This window comes from Brachionichthys hirsutus, chromosome 4 (genome assembly GCF_040956055.1).
Source record: "Brachionichthys hirsutus isolate HB-005 chromosome 4, CSIRO-AGI_Bhir_v1, whole genome shotgun sequence".
In the NCBI taxonomy this organism is placed as follows: Eukaryota; Metazoa; Chordata; class Actinopteri; order Lophiiformes; family Brachionichthyidae; genus Brachionichthys; species Brachionichthys hirsutus.
The window spans coordinates 16,725,579-16,744,088 of record NC_090900.1 but is presented as its reverse complement, the minus strand read 5'-3'; the positions used below and the strand labels follow the sequence as shown (position 1 = coordinate 16,744,088).

Sequence of the window (18,510 nt, the reverse complement as noted above, 5' to 3'; positions counted from 1 at the left end):
AGGCTGTGTGACCTTCAGGCCGGGGAGCGCTGCTGCATCGTGGGAACGCTGTTCAAGCGAATGGACCTGCAGCCGTCCATCCTGAGAGAGATCAGCGATGAGGTCAGCGTCACGCTCCATCTGCAAGATCAATCCCCTCAGGATGAAACGAATGCTTCCGTGTTTCATCTCCTTCAGCACAACCTGCTGCCTCAGCCTGCCCGAGCCAAATACATCGGGGAAAGCGACGAGCTCATCCTGGAGGACGAGCTCCAGAGGATCCGCTTGGAGGGAAAGATAGACCGAGACAGGTGTGTCACAGGTAAGGATCAATCGTGGTGACAAGGTGATCCACACATTTGAGTAACTTGATTACAAAACTCCACGCAGCCGTGGTGACGTGTGTGTGTGCGTGTGCGTGTGCGTGTGCGTGTGCGTGTGTGTGTGCGTGTGCGTGGCGGGGTGACCTTTCTTGTGGGGCGTGGCTTCTCCCAGGCAGCGTCCTCGCCGTCTATGGAGCTGAGCGGAGTGACGGGAAGCTGACGGTGGAGGACTTCTGCTTGGCTGATCTTCCTCTGCAGACGCCCCGACCTGCACTGAGCTCTGACAGGTGAACACCTGCACACCTGGAAGCCCCCCCCCCCCCAGGTACTGGACTCTAACGGTCGGCCTGCTGTCTCCAGGTTCGTGTTGCTGGCCTCCGGGCTGGTCTCGGCAGCAGCCACGCTGACGGCATGCTCGGGCTGCAGTTACTGGTCGACATGGTAACCGGTCAGCTTGGCGAGCAGGGGGAGCAGGGCGGGGCCGCCACCATTTCCAGGGTCCTGCTGGCTGGAAACCTCTTGAGCCAGAGCACCCAGGACAAGGACGCCTGCACGAAGGTGGCTGCAGCTGCCCCCCTGAAGCACAGTTATCTACACATTGAACTTATTGGGGGGGGGGGGGGGGGGGGGGGGGGGGTTAAAACCATCGTGCTACCTGTTGTATTTCTCTTCGTCGAGCCCAAGTACCTGACCAAGAAGAGCCAGGCCGGCAGCGTGGAGGCCGTCCGGCTGCTGGACGAGCTGCTGCTGCAGCTGGCGGTAGGTCCCCCCCGTCCCCCCCCCTTCCATTCTTCATCCTTAAACATCTGAGGAACGAAACGTTCAGAACCTTCGGCGTTAATCTTCCCGCTCGCTGTGGAGACCGGATCATTCCAGCGACTCTCTTCTTTTATTAGTCACCTGCTGAACAGGTAAAGCGACGTGACCGATCGGAATGAACGACCTGCTGGCTGGCTTTGCTACTTCCTGTATGACCAAGGATGATCACAGTTGCAGTGCTGCCCTCTGATTGGCTGTCATGTGACCTGTCACCTGTGCTCTAGGCCTCGGTTCCGGTGGATGTGATGCCGGGCCAGAACGACCCGACCAACTACACCCTCCCCCAGCAGCCGCTCCACCGGTGCATGTTCCCCCTGTCCTCGGTGTACCCCACCCTCCAGCTGACCTCCAACCCCTACGTCGCCAGCATCGATGGAGTGAGGTAAGTGACCCCACCCCCCCCCCCCCGCCCACTGGGCGGATCCTTAAAGGGCCGGTTTCTCTCCAGGTTCCTGGGAACATCTGGCCAGAACGTCAGCGACATTCAGAAGTACAGCAGCATGGACAGCCACCTGGAAATCCTGGAAGAGACACTCCGGCTGCGACACCTGGCCCCCACTTGCGCCGGACACTCTCGGTTAGCTGATGAAGACAAGCCCCCCCCCCTCAAAGAAAGGGTATTGGTTCCAATTATTCACCCGGTTCTGTTTCAGGCTGTTACCCCTTCTACCTAAAAGACCCCTTCATCCTGGACGAGTGTCCCCACGTTTACTTCAGCGGCAACGCTCCGACGCTCAGGTCAAAGGTCATCTCAGGTGTGTGGACACTGATCGATCACGTTGGTGCCTAAAGGCTAATCAATGCTCCATCTCTGGGCCCTGTGTAAATAAAGATTCTGATAATCGAACATGATAGTTCTGATCTCAGCTCAGATGTGGGTCCATCCTGGACCTGATTCGATACTGAATTCCACCACTAGGTGTCGCTCTTGACTCAGCAGCTGCTCCCGCTGAGCCCACGCGTTTGCTCTCTTCCTGTTAGGCCCTGATGGCCAGGAGGTCCTGCTGGTCACCGTCCCAGAGTTCGGCGGCACCCAGACGGCGTGCCTGGTCAACCTCCGGACTCTAGACTGCGAGCCGCTCAGCTTCTCTGCGTTCTCCGCCGCCAACGACGAGGAGAGCGAGATGAACGCCGGCCACTGAGGTCACGTCAAACGGCGCCCAAAAACACAGACGTGTATCAGCAAGCGTTTATTTGTCTCTCCACCTTTGTCTGCTCTGAAGTATTTCTGTGACGTTTCTAATGTGCATCTCAAATAAAAATCATTCAAAAGACAAACGGTTCCTGTGATCCGACCTTTCTACAGGTCAGCACGTTGCCAGGTTGGAGACTTGATCAGAGCACAACATGGCAACGAGCACGGCGGCGTCTTCTGAGTGGATTTGCTTTAATAGTCATCGATCTTGTACTCGTAGTCCAGGATGGAGTCTGTGAACCCGCCGGGGGTCGAGGACCGCCCCTCCCCGATGACCCACGAGTCGTACCAGGAGGTGCTGGTCTCCGGGGTCGTGGGGACGCTGGTGATTATCGGTGCCGATGTCGTCGTCTTCATCGATCTTAACTTCATTAATCTCTGCTGACGAAGGCGACGGATGCGGGCTATCCTGAGCCTCCTCTTCCTCTCGGCCGAGTGCCCGTCGGCCCCGCGCCGGCTGCCGGTGGCGGCGGGGTTCTGTGTTCTGGTGGCGTAGGTGAGTCTGATGGGTTTGTTGCCATGGAGGGCCATGATCTGCAGACGTGAGGAAGGATCAGCGCTCGGTTCACGTGCCGTGCTGCGGCTGCAGGATGGGCGCCTCACCTGTTTGATGCGGTCCCAGTTGGATTTGGCCAGGTTAAAGCTGCAGGCGGTTGCTCCTGGCTGGTAACCGACCACGCAGAGCTTGGTGACGGGAGAGAAGCCTCGGCCCGGGCCGTCACGCGGTACTCCCCGGGTTCAGAAGGCGCCAGTAGTCCCCTGTTGGAGCTGCAATGACCAGAGATACGTTTTATTTTACACACGATGCAACGGGACACCGAGAGGGGACGACCTTCGCCACACCTGTCGTGACATCATGGTTTATCCCCTCCACAGAAATGGTGGCGTTTCCGATGGCGTTCCCCTGCCGGTCCTTCACGATGCCCTGATGCCACGATGCACCTGAACGGAGGCGAGCGATCAGCTGCTTCTGAGTTAGCAGGGATGCTAATCTTTGAATGATGAAGAGGGTTGGCGGCCCCAGCCCGCCGGGACTGACCTGCTCCATGAAGGTGAGCATCGCTTCTCGGTTCTTCTCCCACTCCTGAGCCAACTCGCTCTGGTGAGGGAACTTATCGCACCCCAGGAACGCGGACAGCTCCAGACAGTTGGTGTGCAGGTAGCTGAAGTCATTCATACCTGCACAGAAGGTCCAGCTGACATGAATTATACGAGCTTCATCTATGGTACAAACGACGACTCCAGAACCCGCACCACACGTTGTGTCCACCAGGGGAAGCGCAGCTCACCGCGGTCTGTCCCGACTCCACTTACTTCCAGTGATTGGCTTCCACTTGGCCCGGTTGACGAGGCCCTGGCCCGAGGAGGTTCCCCCGTGACAGGAGCCCTGGTGGTTGTGGGTCATGGTCAGGTGTGTGGAGGCGTAGGAGACGGCCAGCCACCTGAAGAGGGACTCGTCTGCAGTCGCCCGAGGCTCATCCACAGGATCAGCACCTCTCCCTCCGTCATCCTCTTCCTCCCCTCTGGGGTCGTATCCTCGGTCGTTTTCCCGATCGTATCCTCGGTCGTTTTCCCGATCGTATCCTCGGTCGTTTTCCCGATCGTAGCCTCGGTCGTATTCCCGATCGTATCCTCGGTCGTATTCCCGATCGTAGCCTCGGTCGTTTTCCCGATCGTAGCCTCGGTCGTATTCCCGATCGTAGCCTCGGTCGTATTCCCGGGCGTAGCCTCGGTCGTATTCCCGGGCGTAGCCTCGGTCGTAGCCTTGACCCCTCCACTCCTCCTCCGGGTCTGAGTACCCCCTTCCTCTCCAGTCTTCCTCTGGCTCCTCCTGGTAGCCCCTTCCCCACGCCGGCCCGTCGTAGCCGTCCTCCTCGTACTGCCTCTTCTGGCGGCTGTGGGCCGCAGGCTTGTTGGGGCGGGAGCTGTCGTAGGGGTAGGCCACCACCGCCTCCCCACCCTGGAGGTTTGCACCCAAAACAAATGGATGGGCTTTCATCCAGGAGATGATGGCTCTGGTTTCCACGGCAATCTGGAACAAAGCCCGAGGATCAGAAGTGGAATCTGCTTGTTTTTTGTTCACTCGTAAACTGCCCCCCCCCATACCGAGCTGTTGGCCTCCATGCCCTCTGGGATGGGTATGTGGTGATTGGGGCTGAGTTTGGGCACCATGCCTTTATCTTCAGCGTCCCACAGGATGTTATTGAGGTCTGGGAAGTTCTGGAAGATGTCAAAGCCGTCCTCAGTGAGGTGTCCCGTCGTCCATCCGCTCAGCTCGGATCCCTGTGGGGGAGGAACAGCTGGGTCACCGCAGACCCCGGCAGCGCTAACATTGCGCCGCCTTCCGCTGGATGCGAACCACTGACCGCTTCAAAGGCCTTCTCGTGTCCGTCGGGGTTGAGCGACGGCACCAGGTGGAGGCGCATCCCCTCCACCAGCCGCCGGGCTCGGGGGTTCCTGTCTTTGTACTCTTTGCACAGGTACTGCATGAGAAGCAGGATCATCTCCCGACCCGTGGCCTCGTTTCCATGGAGACCAGCCGTGAAGCGGAACTCTGGCTCACCTGCAAACCGAACGACACTAGTTATTAGTCACGGAGCCACAACCTGCTGGCCCCGCCCAGTGTTTATGAAGGATCCCAGTAATCGCTGCTTCAGCCATTCCCACCTATTTCGTGCTCCGTGGGGGCCCCAGAGATCACCATGGCGATGAGTTCCAGGCCCTTGGAGCTGCGGCCCAGGCTGTAGATGCTGGTGATGTTGGGACACTCGTCGTTCACAGACTTCATGAGCTGAACGTGTGAGGACAAGGACAAGGACAAGGACAAGGACAAGGACAGCAACAATGATCCTGGACGAACGTGGACTCTGCTCCCGGACGTCTTCTGTGGAACGTGAACATACTCACTGCAACCATCTCCGAGTAGCTGTGATGTTTGAACTGCAGATAGTCCACCGGAGTCACTTCGTTCTGCCTGAACAGCAGCTCAGCCGGGTCTGTCGGACCGAACCAACACATCCATTAGCGGGCCTGAAGAGCGCAGATGAAAACTTCCATATCTTTGTAGCTCCACAGAACATTTCTGGAGCTTCACCCAAACAGGAGATGATGGAGGCGCGTTTTAACGGTACCAACAAGAAACGTGTTCATCCGGCTCCAAGTGACCCGAGCCTCTGGGATCAGAGATCCTGGATCGATATATCTTCAGATAGACAGATAGAATAGAACTGGATCTCTGCACATATCAGAACCAGCAGATCCAGATCCAGGAGAGTTCAGGATCTCTTCCTGTTTGATGCTTTTTATTTAGGGGGGCGAGTGTGGATCCAAGTAACAACCCACTAGCTTCTATCTGCTACAGGCTGCTAGCTGCTACTGCCACTAGCTTCTAACGGCTGCTAGCTGCTAACTGCTAGTGGCTGCTAGCTGCGGCTGACCGCTTTTTAAGTCTTCTGGTTTTGGTGACAAATGTAATATGTCAGCATGTTCTACCCCTGCCATCATAGCGGTGGAACCAACACCCCTCATTAGTCTGTTTAATATATAAAGGTGCACTAGCCCCGCCCAGAATAGGCTGTGCCAATAGGGCAGCTCCTTTCCTGTGAGGAAGTCAACGTGAGCAGTGTTTATTTTGGATGAACAGACCCTTTCATGTGTTCGAGGCTCACCAGGGAGGGGGCAGCCCAGGACCTCCAGCCTCATGCAGAGAGAACCGTTCCAGCTCTGAGGGATGATCCGGATGTAGCGCGCTAGCACGGGTACCGCCAGCTGGTTCATCACCGGACTGTCCTTATCGCTGTTTCCAAAGAACAGCTGGAGGAGAGGAAAGTCAGGATGGAGGAGAGGAACAGGACGCCTCCCTGTGGGGGACTCACCCAGTCGGAGTACCCATCGTGGATGGTGGTCCATTCTCTGCTGTCGTTGCTGAAGGCCAGGAAGTAGGACGTCACGTAGTCGGTCCTGGAGTGAGACAACGCGTGGTTAACATGTGGAACCTGGAAAAGGCGCCTCGGCGTGTTCCTGTCCTACTCGTTGGTGGAGTCCCGTCCTTGCGTGATGACCCCGGTGAACTCCGTCTCTTTGCGAGCGTCCAGCTCAATCCAGTGGATCCTGTCCTCGGAGTTGGCGCACCATGCTCCACCTCTCATGTCGTCTTCATCATCTGAGCCCTGGAACCACAGAGGCCGGAACACGCGTGTGCGAATGAAATGCAAATGTCCGCTGGTCATGCACTCATACTTGTCACTTGGTTGTGACATCACAGGCGCTACGATGACCTTAGCAGGTCAAGTTGTGACTGGTGTGTGTCTGATTTAACCAATAACTGGGCTCGTTACTAGCATTGTTTTACACGGACGTCTTCTGTGGAGCTACATTAATAATATCAGTGCAGGGTCTCCATGGTTACTAAGAATCGGCTGCTAGCTGGCGCTAACGTCAGGGTGTAAGTGACGGCTGCGGTCGACCTGCATGTTGAGGCGCGCCCTCTGAGGTGCAAAGCTGTACTGAGACACGGAGGAGGCCGACAGCTGGTCCGGATCCAGCTTGTGGGACTCCATCCCCAAGGGGGGGCACGCTGCCACCAACACAGACACACAATCAGACCCCAGGCTCTGAAGCCGTGCTGCCCGGCTCTGAGCAGACCTACTCTTTGGTTCTTTGAAGAGCCGTGGTCGGCTCCTGGCCCGCTCCTCCGCCTCCTTCAGCCTCTGCAATCGCTCTGGCAACAGACAGTCAAAGCCCAAGCGACGCTTTTAGCTTGATCATTTCTCCTCGCTGCACTGAAATTCAGGAACTCATCATTATTGTGCAAATGTGAAAATCCCCGAGAAGGCCTGAGGCCTGGAGGATGTGAAGAGAACCAGATGTTGTGATTTCCACTGATCAAACCCAGATCGTCCTGATCCAAAGAGTTCACTCTGAAAGACGTAGTGTACTTTTGACAGGGGGAATGTGGAACGTGTCATGAGCTCCAAAAAGACGAACTGGTGGAAGCGACGGCCGAGTGAGAGAAACTGAACCCATCCACGTCTGCTTCCGTCCCTCGGCAACGGCCATGGAAACGACTTTAGGTAAACTTTACAACATCATGAAGTCCCCAATTCCTCCTTTTATCCAGATCCAAAGCCTACGGCCCCTTCCCAAGTCCCCTTCCTGAAGCCGGATCTCAGGACCTGTGTGGCATTCCTTACCTCGCTCTTGCCCCTCTCTCTCTTTTTGCACTCGCTCCCTCTCTTTCTCCATCCATTTTTCATCAGTCTCTTTACCCCCTGCAGAAAGAAAGAGTTTCAAACAGTAGTTTTTAGAAGCTTTAAGAACAATAACCAGTAAACCGGCCCAGAAGGAGCAGCAATGTGTGTGTGTGTGTACGTACTCGTGCCATATTCATTGTAATCTTCGTACCACGTCCTGTCGTAGGGAGAAGCGGTTGTGGCCTCCTCTGTAAAACATCAGCGCCACATTAAACATGAGACTTAACGAGATTACATGGTTTAATCCACCAGGACGTTCTGATTGGACGCCGCTCTGAGGACTGCCATCTAATTAAGCTGTTAAATCTTTCATTTGAATTTACAAGAATCATAACCGTGTTTTCTGGTGACGACGGGGCAGTTTTATACTCCACGCCCACCGACACGGGGCAGGTTCCACGTTATCCCCATATGGTGAAAGGACGGTCCCGTTGAGAGGGACCGATCATCTACATCCGGACTCAGGCGAAGGTTCTGAGTCCAGTCCCCATCCTCGTAGCAGAATGCTGCAACCCTCCTGAACTCCTTCGTGGACTGAGAAAGGCGACTTTCCGCCAGCATGGTGGTCTAGAGATCTGTTTTTGGCTGTTCCTTGTGGATGGACTGACCTGGTACAGTTCTGTCTTCTGTATCAGGGCCGACCTCTTTACCATCAGGGAACGGAAGACTGTCTGGCAACTCGACTGCAGGAGTGGAAACATATAAAACAGTTTAAAGGCTGAGCGGAGGATTGTGTTAAAGTCAGACAGACAGAGGTCGGCTCTGGAAACGCAGCGTAATGAAAACACATCCGAGCCCGTGGAAAAACGAGTTCAGCCTCTGGCAGGAACTCTTAAGGTCTGGTTTGAGTTAAAGTGACGTACAGGTAGTTATACATCAGTTATCTATTTCATTCATTGACTGGTCTCTGGAGAGCGGCACGGTGGCATAGTGGTTAGCGCTGTCTCGTCACAGCTAGTGGGTTCTGGGTTCGATTGCTTTCTGTGTGGAGTTTGTATGTTCTCTCCGTGTCTGTGTGGGTTCTCTCCGGGTACTCCAGTTTCCTCCAAAAACATGCAGCTTAGGTGAATCGATCACTGTACGTGTGAGTGTTTGCCTGTCGGTGTGGCCCCACGATGAGCTGGTGACACGTCCAGGGTGTACCCCGCCTCTCACCTTTAGTCAGCTGGGATAGGGTTAACAAACAAAAACCCAACAAACTGGACAACAAACAGGCCAACCAACATACCGACTATCCAACAGACAGACCACCCAACAAACTGGACAAGAGACAGACCATCCAACATACCGACTATCCAACAAACCGACCACCCAACAAACCAAACACTCAACAAACTGGACAACATACCGACTATCCAACAAACCAAACACCCAACAAACTGGACAACAGACAGACCACCCAACAAACCAAACACTCAACAAACTGGACAACAGACAGACCACCCAACAAACCAAACACCCAACAAACTGGACAACAGACAGACCACCCAACAAACTGGACAACAGACAGACCACCCAACAAACTGGACAACATACCAACTATCCAACAAACAGACCACCCAACAAACCAAACACCCAACAAACTGGACAACAGACAGACCACCCAACAAACTGGACAACAAACAGACCACCCAACAAACCAAACACCCAACAAACAGACCACCCAACAAACTGGACAACAGACAGACCATCCAACATACCGACTATCCAACAAACCGACCACCCAACAAACCAAACACTCAACAAACTGGACAACATACCGATTATCCAACAAACCGACCACCCAACAAACCAAACACCCAACAAACAGACCACCCAACAAACTGGACAACAGACAGACCATCCAACAAACCAAACACCCAACAAACTGGACAACAGACAGACCACCCAACAAACTGGACAACATACCAACTATCCAACAAACAGACCACCCAACAAACCAAACACCCAACAAACTGGACAACAGACAGACCACCCAACAAACCAAACACCCAACAAACTGGACAACAGACAGACCACCCAACAAACCAAACACCCAACAAACTGGACAACAAACAGACCACCCAACAAACCAAACACCCAACAAACAGACCACCCAACAAACTGGACAACAGACAGACCATCCAACATACCGACTATCCAACAAACCGACCACCCAACAAACCAAACACTCAACAAACTGGACAACATACCGATTATCCAACAAACCGACCACCCAACAAACCAAACACCCAACAAACAGACCACCCAACAAACTGGACAACAGACAGACCATCCAACAAACAGACCACCCAACAAACTGGACAACAGACAGACCATCCAACAAACCAAACACCCAACAAACTGGACAACAGACAGACCACCCAACAAACTGGACAACATACCAACTATCCAACAAACAGACCACCCAACAAACCAAACACCCAACAAACTGGACAACAGACAGACCACCCAACAAACCAAACACCCAACAAACTGGACAACAGACAGACCACCCAACAAACTGGACAACATACCAACTATCCAACAAACAGACCACCCAACAAACCAAACACCCAACAAACTGGACAACAAACAGACCACCCAACAAACCAAACACCCAACAAACTGGACAACAGACAGACCACCCAACAAACAACATTTGGGCCAGACTTACGTGTGACCTCCCAGTAATCACCGTCGTCTGTTCCAGTCTTCCCATCAATCTCGGGGGCAGCGGTGGTCGGATCCACCTCTTTCCAGTAGGTGTCAGTCACCGGGGCATACGGCTCCTTCTCGTCCGGTATCCAGTAGTCATCGTAAATGTCAGTTACTGGTTTGGCTGGCTCCTTCTCTGGTTTCCAGTAGTCATCGTAGTCATCAGGCGCTGGTGTGGCGTCTTCTTTCTCTTCTGGTATCCAGTAGTCATCGTAATTGTCAGTTACTGGTTTGGCTGGCTCCTCCTCTGGTTTCCAGTGATCAACATCAGGAACCGGTTTAGTTGGCTCCTTCTCGTCCGGTATCCAGTAGTCATCGTAAATGTCAGTTACTGGTTTGACTGGCTCCTTCTCTGGTTTCCAGTAGTCATCGTAGTCATCAGGCGCTGGTGTGGCGTCTTCTTTCTCTTCTGGTATCCAGTAGTCATCGTAATTGTCAGTTACTGGTTTGGCTGGCTCCTTCTCCTCTGGTTTCCAGTAGTCATCATAGTCGTCTGTCACTGGAGCAGCTGGGTCCTCCTCCGAGATCCAGGAGTTGTAGGGAAGATCTGTGATTGGAGTCTTGGGCTGAGGCCTGGGTGGCGTGGGCTCGGCCTCCCAGTAGTCATCGTCTGGTTTCCAGTAATCGCTGTCTAACAGAGAAACCGATGGAAGCAGAGGGTTTGAAAATGTTCAACTTTGTTAGGGTTCTGAACCAAAAAACATCGACTCCAGTGACATCAGTTCAGGCGCTTTATCAAGCTGACCTCTGGAACCACAAAGGCTTCAAGTAAGATTTTCACGTGACCGCTGTGCCATCCTAAACCTGTAAATGGACTTTCAAAGGGATTAATGGTGGACTGGTAAACCCATAACTATTAGAAATACTGCAGATGCAGTACTTCACAGTACACACATATAAATAATAATTCAAATGAAATATCCTGTCACTGACCAGGATCCAGGTAGGGGTAGTCTGTGTATGACTCGGGTTCGGTGGGTGGTTCCGTTGGGATCGCTAGAGGCAGCAGACAGACACAAGGTCAGCATTCATTTAAGTCCCGGTCAAATACCAACTGTCCTGTCCTCACGTGTCGTGGTTGGCGGTGGAGTCGTGGTTGGCGGTGGAGTCGTGGTTGGCGGTAGAGTCGTGGTTGGCGGTGGAGTCGTGGTTGGCGGTGGAGTCGTGGTCATCTGCTTGCCCTTCTTCTTTCCCTTCTTCTGAGCTTTGGGCTTTTTGGTGGCTTTGGGGGCTTTTGGCTCCTTCTTCTTCTTGTCTTTCTTCTTCTTCTTTCCTTCGTCCGGTGCTCTTCTCATCCTGCCTGAAATGAAAAGTGTTTTAGTCAGCAAGTACATTTTTCGTCCACCTCCGTTGTAAAGAACCGAGAACAAAGTCTTCAGCTGACTGCCGCCTAAACCCCTTTTCTATTAAGCCGATGAAGTCTGGTTCTGATTCTATGTTGTATCATCCACGAAACGGGTCTGAGCTAAGATGAGCAATGCCAGGTGTCTACAGGGCTGAGTGGAAAACACTTCTCTCTCTTTCCACGAGTCCAAATCACTTCATAAAATCTGTTCTCTGTCTGGGAGAGGCACAGAAACGCACCTACGCCAGGTGAGGACCTGGAGTCTGTCTGTCAGAGCTGAGAGGGACTGAATGTCTTTATGCTCCTCGGACTGGTTAAATGTCCTCCACTCACCTGCTTCTCCAGCAGCTCTCCTTTGCCTGTTGCTGCCTCCCAGCAGGTCCACAGGTTCCTGCTCAGTCTCTGGATCATGGAGGGCGACCTCGTCTCGCTGCTCATCCCCTGCCCCCCCCGTCTGCCGGAGAGGAACTATGCCCCCAGCGCTGTCCCCTCCTCTGGGGATCAGAATGCAGGCCAGGGCCAGCAGAGCCACAGATACAACCACAGCCTGGCCGTTCATAGCTGCTGCCGAGTCCTTGGTTTTACGGCCCCCCCAGGCGTCCAATGCTCAGCCCGAACCGGTCCGTCCTCCAGAAGAATAAAAGTGTTTCTCTTTGTGATCCTCACTGCAGCAGAATGTTTCTGCAGCCCCACTCCCAGTGTCAAGCAGGATTAGACTGGGCCCGGCGAGACGTAGCGGGTGGGGGGCGGGATAGACAGGGAGGGAAAGGAGGTGGAGAGGAGAGAGAGAGAGAGAGAGAGAGGTCCGGTCAAACAGCCGCAGCTACGGTCAGCTGAAAAAGCAGAGTCAGGCTCCTCCTCACCTGGCCAACGAGTTAGAACAGGTGTAGGGCTCAACAGGAGGTGAGGCCTCAGACCTCCTGTGTTAGAGACGGGAGCCAGCTCCTTTTCATCGGAGTGTTTTATCCCTGACTCACCACGGAGGACAACAAGAAGGGAGGAGGAGGAGCAGGAGGAGCAGGAGGAGGACCAAAGGGGCTACATAAACAAACACCACCAATCATTGGAGGGGCAGGCTGACAGGAAGTGAAAACATGGCGTAGAAGAGAAATAGTTTTCCTCACCGTGTAGCTGCTCCTGGGGAGAACCTCGTGATGGGCAGGGAGCCATGGAGGCGCGAAGGAGGCGCACTGCATGACAGTTACAACCCCTAAGATGTAGGTTCTTCTTGGCCACTCCTCCTTCCGATGTTGGAGCTTTACGTCTTGTCCTCCCTGGTCATCCAGAGCCGTTTAGAGGATTTGATCAACCCATTCGGGCCACCAAATGGCCCAGTATGGATTAAAAATGCCCAAATCCCAATGGGACACCATTCCAGCTTCACCTGCTGGCTAACTAATGGGTTTTTGGAGATGCCAAGTACCAAGGGTTGAAGGAACAGCTGGAACAAATACGGCAGGTCATAACCCACGTGGTGCCCATGGGAGTCGGAGCACAAACCTCCAACCTGGGGGAGCGGCTCCAGCAGATTCTAGGAACATCTGGATCCTCTAAGCCCAGGACAAACAAACACCCCCCATTCTCCCATCTTTAATGGAGTCTGGAGACGTCATAAGTTTAATTATTGGTTTTGTCTATATGTTCTATAGAATCTAATTATAGACACAAACAGTAAAACGTTCTGCTTTTAAACATCAGTCTTGATTTAAATTCAGCTCAGATGACTATCGTGGTTTTACAGCTTGGAATAGACTTGAGACTCGACATAAAACGACTTGGGGGACAGAAGCACAAGTTACTTCTAGCTTCGCAGTACATTCAATAAGGAGGGTCTGGAGCAAAGCGTCAGCATCCACTGGGCAGGAAACAATGACATCACAGCGAGGAAAGGAACGGGGAGGGGAGGGGAGAAAACGGTTTTCCAGAAGGCTCACAAGGTCCAAATGGATAAAGACAGAAGGTTAGAGACACACAGCAGATGTCAGCACATTCCACCGTTAACCCCGTCATGGCCTTCAGTCAGTTTCACCTCTACAGGGCGCTAACACAATCAGCACATAAAGGGAAACCCGACAACAACCAATGTAAATACATTCACAAATATAAATAAACAGTTCTTGTAAGTTGTAAATCTTGGGCCTGTTTTGGGAAAACTCGTCTGTCGCTTTGTGTTTGTGTTCCTGATGAATATTTCTCTAAATATGGGATTATTTAGAGAAATATTCATTCACTTCACATAAACACAGTATTTATGTGAAATGTTTTGTGTCTGTAAACTGGTAAAATGTTAATATTCTTCAACACACATTTCATTTTGGCAGGTTGGTTGTGCAGGACCATGTCAAAGAAATGAAACGGCACTGTGGTCCTCCCAAGTCCAGGTCCCTGTGGCTGGAACCGCTCAGGCCAAAGGGCTTCGGGGTAGCAGACGGATCTGCAGAAGATCGCCTGACGCCACAACTAGAGGAGCGACCAGAGGAGCTGCGACTGGTTAAAGCTTATTTTTATTTATTTATTTATTCGCTTATTTAACAGGGACAGCGCACATTAATAAACATTTCTGTAAACGTGCCAGAATTAGCCAAAAGGCTATTTTACATCTGTTGTCTCTGGACAGATTCCAAGGCCCCCAAATATACACAAATATGCTCTGATCCGTTCTGATCAGTCGTTCTTTTTTTATTCTTACCTCGTCTGCATTCGTGCTCCAGAGTAACGACGTACACAACGTTAGATTCTATGCGTTTTATTCTTATAGTGATTGTGACCGTCACCTGCCCTCTTGTCAGACTAGCCTATTCATGTTTTATTAGTTTTATTTCCTGCTTACCGCCGTAGAGGGCTGTGCACACCGCAGTGAACACACAACATGGACAAACACAAAGTGACAAATACAGTGTTCTGAGGAGAGAGTGCAATGGATTTATTTGTGCCCCTTAATTCTACCCCTTCATCCAATCATCACCAAGAGTTGTCCCAATACACCAGGTTCACATCAGCCTCTAGAGGAAAGTCTGGATCACCAAGTTCTCAGGAGATCTGAGGAAGAAGAGAGAGAGCAGAGTGAGAGCCACAAACACTGAACCAGCAACCTCCACTGACTCAGAGACCTGTGGGCGGAGTTAACTCTCAGATCGAGTTTTGATTGGTGCTGGAGTGGTGGATCTGGCATGCGTGAAACCTCCACCTAAGAACGGGGCAGCCATCCCGGACCCAACAACGGCAACATGAGCCCCCAGATCACCCCAAGCAGCCACAGCAACCCGAGAACGACCACCATGGCCCCACCAGAGCCACACGCAGAAGAACCAGCCCAGGGCCCGGGGGCGACCCCCGGGGCCCCCCCAGAGCCACACGCAGAAGAACCAGCCCAGGGCCCGGGGGCGACTTACACCAACACAGCCGACGAAACCTAGGCCAGCGCAGCGGCACGGGGCACAGCGGGCCGGCCCGGCGCCCCACCAGCACCCAACACCACGCCCCCCCCCCCCCCCAACACCGTGAATGTGTGACAACTGATCAGTCGTCAGTGTTAGAATATGGAATACAGCCCGGGTTGAGCTACCGTCGATGCTCGCCCCCTAGTGGCCGAATGTCAGAACCGCTACAATCACAGGTACGTCAGACGTGTGTCCATGTCTGTTCTTTAAAGGTCACGCCCATTGGTTTGAACAAGTATTGGATCGATGGGACTGTACACGACCGTTTACTGCAGCTGGTGCAGAATATATTCAGATATCTGAACAATTGAACTTGTCTTTAGCTAGTCTGATACACAAAGTGATACCTTAAAGGAGAAACTTAGTCCAGGTGCCACAAATAAGGGGAGTTTTTCCATCCTGGCCAGCATCCCCCCCCCTGTGTGATCCTGCTGAAGGACAAAGGTCAGGAAGACACCCTCCCTGAGGAGGAAGTGTCCAACCGTCCATCTTCTTCCACTGAAGGAGGAAATACTCCTAACAGAAGACAATAACAGTCCCTGCTAAAGGAAAGAAATGTCCTTTAAAGTGGTGTGGATCAGCACAGTACAGAAAGTACACACAACACACAGTACAGCCAAGACACAAAGTACAGAAAGTACACACAACACACAGTACAGCCAAGACACAAAGTACAGAAAGTACACACAACACAGTACAGCTAGGACACAGTACAGAAAGTACACACAACACAGTACAGCTAGGACACAGTACAGAAGGTACACACAACACACAGTACAGACGTACACAGTACAACCCAGACACAAAGTACAGAAAGTACACACAGCAAGAGTCAAGTCAGTTTAAACAGCATTTATTTCGCATTCTCCATACAATACACTGAATGTCCAACAGCACGTACTGTATTAGTATTTCTCGGTATTAAATCGTACTTCCAGTCAGAACGACTACAAGTTACACACCTTCATATAAAGCAAGACAGAACTCGATGTTTGTCCCGGCATCCTGCAAGAACGAGCAACGCATCAGAATCGGACCGACGAAATCAGGCTGCTTCAGGTAATCAATACGTATCAGTGATCAATACGTATCAGTGATCAATACGTATCAGTGCATTCATGGTACAACGTCTGCTAATCAGGCTACGGTTACAATCAATGTTTCTGACTGTAGGCGGGTCGATTGTGTTTCCACACATCAAGCACAGCTAACAGAGAGCAGCCACAAGAAAGCCACGGCACTCATGCTAACAGCAGGGCGTGCCAGGGGGCGGGTCTCCGGATCAGGAAACAGGGAGGTGACGGGACAGGTGAGCCATATTGGTTCGGGAGGTGACCGAACCAATATGGATGATCTAGACTTCTGTTTACAGCAAACAAGTCGTTCTACACCTGTACTGTAAATACGGGAACTATTGAAGATGGCATCTCTCTTCTTCCTTGTCGTGTGTCAGTTGGACACGCCCATCTTTTTAGGTACCACCCCCTCTAGTTGAGACACGTGGGTTTAAATATCTCTGTTTATAGTCCACGATATTAACCGCCTTCATGTTGGTGCTCCAGGTGTGGAACATACCTGACAACGTCCAATCAGATGAGAGGTGATTACCCCCTCCTACAGGACTAACATGGGTAAATCATCTTTTTACAATACTGCCCCCTAAGGGTGGAACTGTTTGACTCCTGCCCTCAAAACATGCACCTCTTTGGCCTCCTTCAAAACGGCCCTAAAAATACACCTTTCAGGGGGACAGAAACAGAGATAGTCATCACGACTCTCTCCGGATCAAACCCCCCCCCCCCTTTTTGTCCACCTACGTCGCACATATTAAGTGTCTTTGTAATTTATTGTTATTTTGCATTAATTGACTAATTTAATATTCGTTTTATTTGTATTGTTAAATGTCTGATTTATGTACGAAGGACTTTCAACGGAAACAAGACCGCAAGAAATGCTCCTCTGAGACAGGATGTTTGACTGTACTTGTACTGTAATACATGCTACTGTTTGACTGTACTTGTACTGTAATACATGCTACTGTGTGACTGTACTTGTACTGTAATACACGCTACTGTGTGACTGTACTTGTACTGTAATACACGCTACTGTGTGACTGTACTTGTACTGTAATACACGCTACTGTTTGACTGTACTTGTACTGCTCTATCTATTCTATCTAATAAATATATTCATCATCAGTGTTTCATATCACGCCCTGCTGACAGGACACACTTCCAATCATTCGTCCTCTCTGGACACGCTGTCCTGCTGGGACATGAGGAACATCCAAGGTGGCCGCTTCCTCCTTGCATATGCTACACATGCTAGCAAAGATATCTGACAGTGCTAGCCGCTAGCTCTTTATGAATGAGAGGCCCGTGTTTGAAGCACGTCTGAGTCCACGGACACGATAGACGCTGAACCGGGACGCCACACCCGCCGGCTTCACCAGGAGGCAAGGCTAAAAGGTGAACCAGCTCCACCTGAGCACAAACCAGGACCCGGACCCCAGAACCCCGGCACAGATGTCCTTGCTGGGGTGGGACGGTGTGCTGCATTGTTCAGGATTTCCCTCTATACTCCTGTATTTTAACATTTTACAGGTGAAGACTTCGTGAATCCCTGAAATGGAATAAGGCTGCAAAATTAATCGCGATCACGATCTTAGACCGCCACGATTAAATGAACATAATAGTCGCGATATTTGACATTTAAATGCTCATAGAAAACTCCACTGTATTTCAAATGAAATGCTTCCTAGACGAACCGCCACCACCAGGGGGCGATGGAGCGCGAGAGAGACTGAATGCTCCTCTGAGACAGGATGTTTGACTGTACTTGTACTGTAGTACATACTACTGTTTGACTGTACTTGTACTGTAATACATGCTACTCATCAGAGACAGAGGCCTGTACATTTGTCTTGATGTCTTCCTGTAGGAGATCAATAATTAGTCTTCACCTGAATGCAGTTTAAGTCTTATTTTGATGCTGATATTAGTTACTCGGATGTGGAAGCGGCGCTCTGTTGATTTAAATGTTAAAGTGCAATACAAATATTTTACCATAAAAAAACGATAATCACAATTTTGATCAAGATAATCGTGATTAACACTTTGGCCATAACCGTGCTCTCAGCTGGGACCACACCCACACAGACCTGACCACGCCCAGCAGGACCCCCTCCCGTTTTCAGGACAGAACCCCAGAGAGGTTTTAATAAATGTTCTGATGGCTGATGGTGTGCAGAGCAAAGCCCCCCCCACCTGCAGTCAGGAGAAGGTGAGTGGACCAACGGGAAAACCACTCAGCCAATCAGCCGTCAGCTCTTCAGATAAAACAAGTTATAACATCTGTCCCTTCATAAAATAGATTTCTTAAATTATTCAAAATATATTCCCCACAAGTGGGAGGTCTGGGCCTATCAGGTGTCTGGAACCAGCCCCCCACCAGACGCGGA

The 18,510-nt window shown here is 51.7% G+C and overlaps 3 protein-coding genes across 3 annotated transcripts in view; 1 reads left to right on the top strand and 2 right to left on the bottom strand.

Annotated features, from left to right (window-relative positions):
• The window catches only part of pold2 (polymerase (DNA directed), delta 2, regulatory subunit), a 4,090-nt gene extending 1,784 nt beyond the window's left edge, over window positions 1-2,306 (top strand). The window contains 8 exon segments of the mRNA XM_068760630.1: window positions 663-682; window positions 685-860; window positions 981-1,061; window positions 1,346-1,503; window positions 1,570-1,681; window positions 1,683-1,698; window positions 1,775-1,876; window positions 2,103-2,306. Of these exon segments, the coding sequence (XP_068616731.1) occupies window positions 663-682; window positions 685-860; window positions 981-1,061; window positions 1,346-1,503; window positions 1,570-1,681; window positions 1,683-1,698; window positions 1,775-1,876; window positions 2,103-2,263 (826 nt within the window). The 3' untranslated portion in view covers window positions 2,264-2,306.
• A 188-nt stretch (window positions 2,307-2,494) lies between these two features.
• Window positions 2,495-12,169, bottom strand: aebp1b (AE binding protein 1b). Its single transcript, XM_068760629.1, is given in 24 exon segments — window positions 2,495-2,850; window positions 2,920-3,023; window positions 3,026-3,046; window positions 3,049-3,084; window positions 3,160-3,243; window positions 3,246-3,258; window positions 3,356-3,495; window positions 3,631-4,348; window positions 4,423-4,599; window positions 4,683-4,879; window positions 4,984-5,107; window positions 5,224-5,312; window positions 5,985-6,129; window positions 6,192-6,276; window positions 6,346-6,485; window positions 6,783-6,892; window positions 6,965-7,036; window positions 7,509-7,586; window positions 7,691-7,751; window positions 8,184-8,251; window positions 10,225-10,896; window positions 11,199-11,261; window positions 11,335-11,565; window positions 11,944-12,169. Coding segments are annotated over 24 exon segments (3,996 nt in total). The 3' UTR covers window positions 2,495-2,508.
• A 6,284-nt stretch (window positions 12,170-18,453) lies between these two features.
• elmod3 (ELMO/CED-12 domain containing 3) overlaps window positions 18,454-18,510 on the bottom strand; it is an 8,101-nt gene continuing 8,044 nt past the window's right edge. Inside the window, exon 12 of the mRNA XM_068761063.1 lies at window positions 18,454-18,510. This exon is cut by the window's right edge and continues 552 nt beyond it. The gene's annotated coding sequence lies outside the window, so the exon portion shown is untranslated.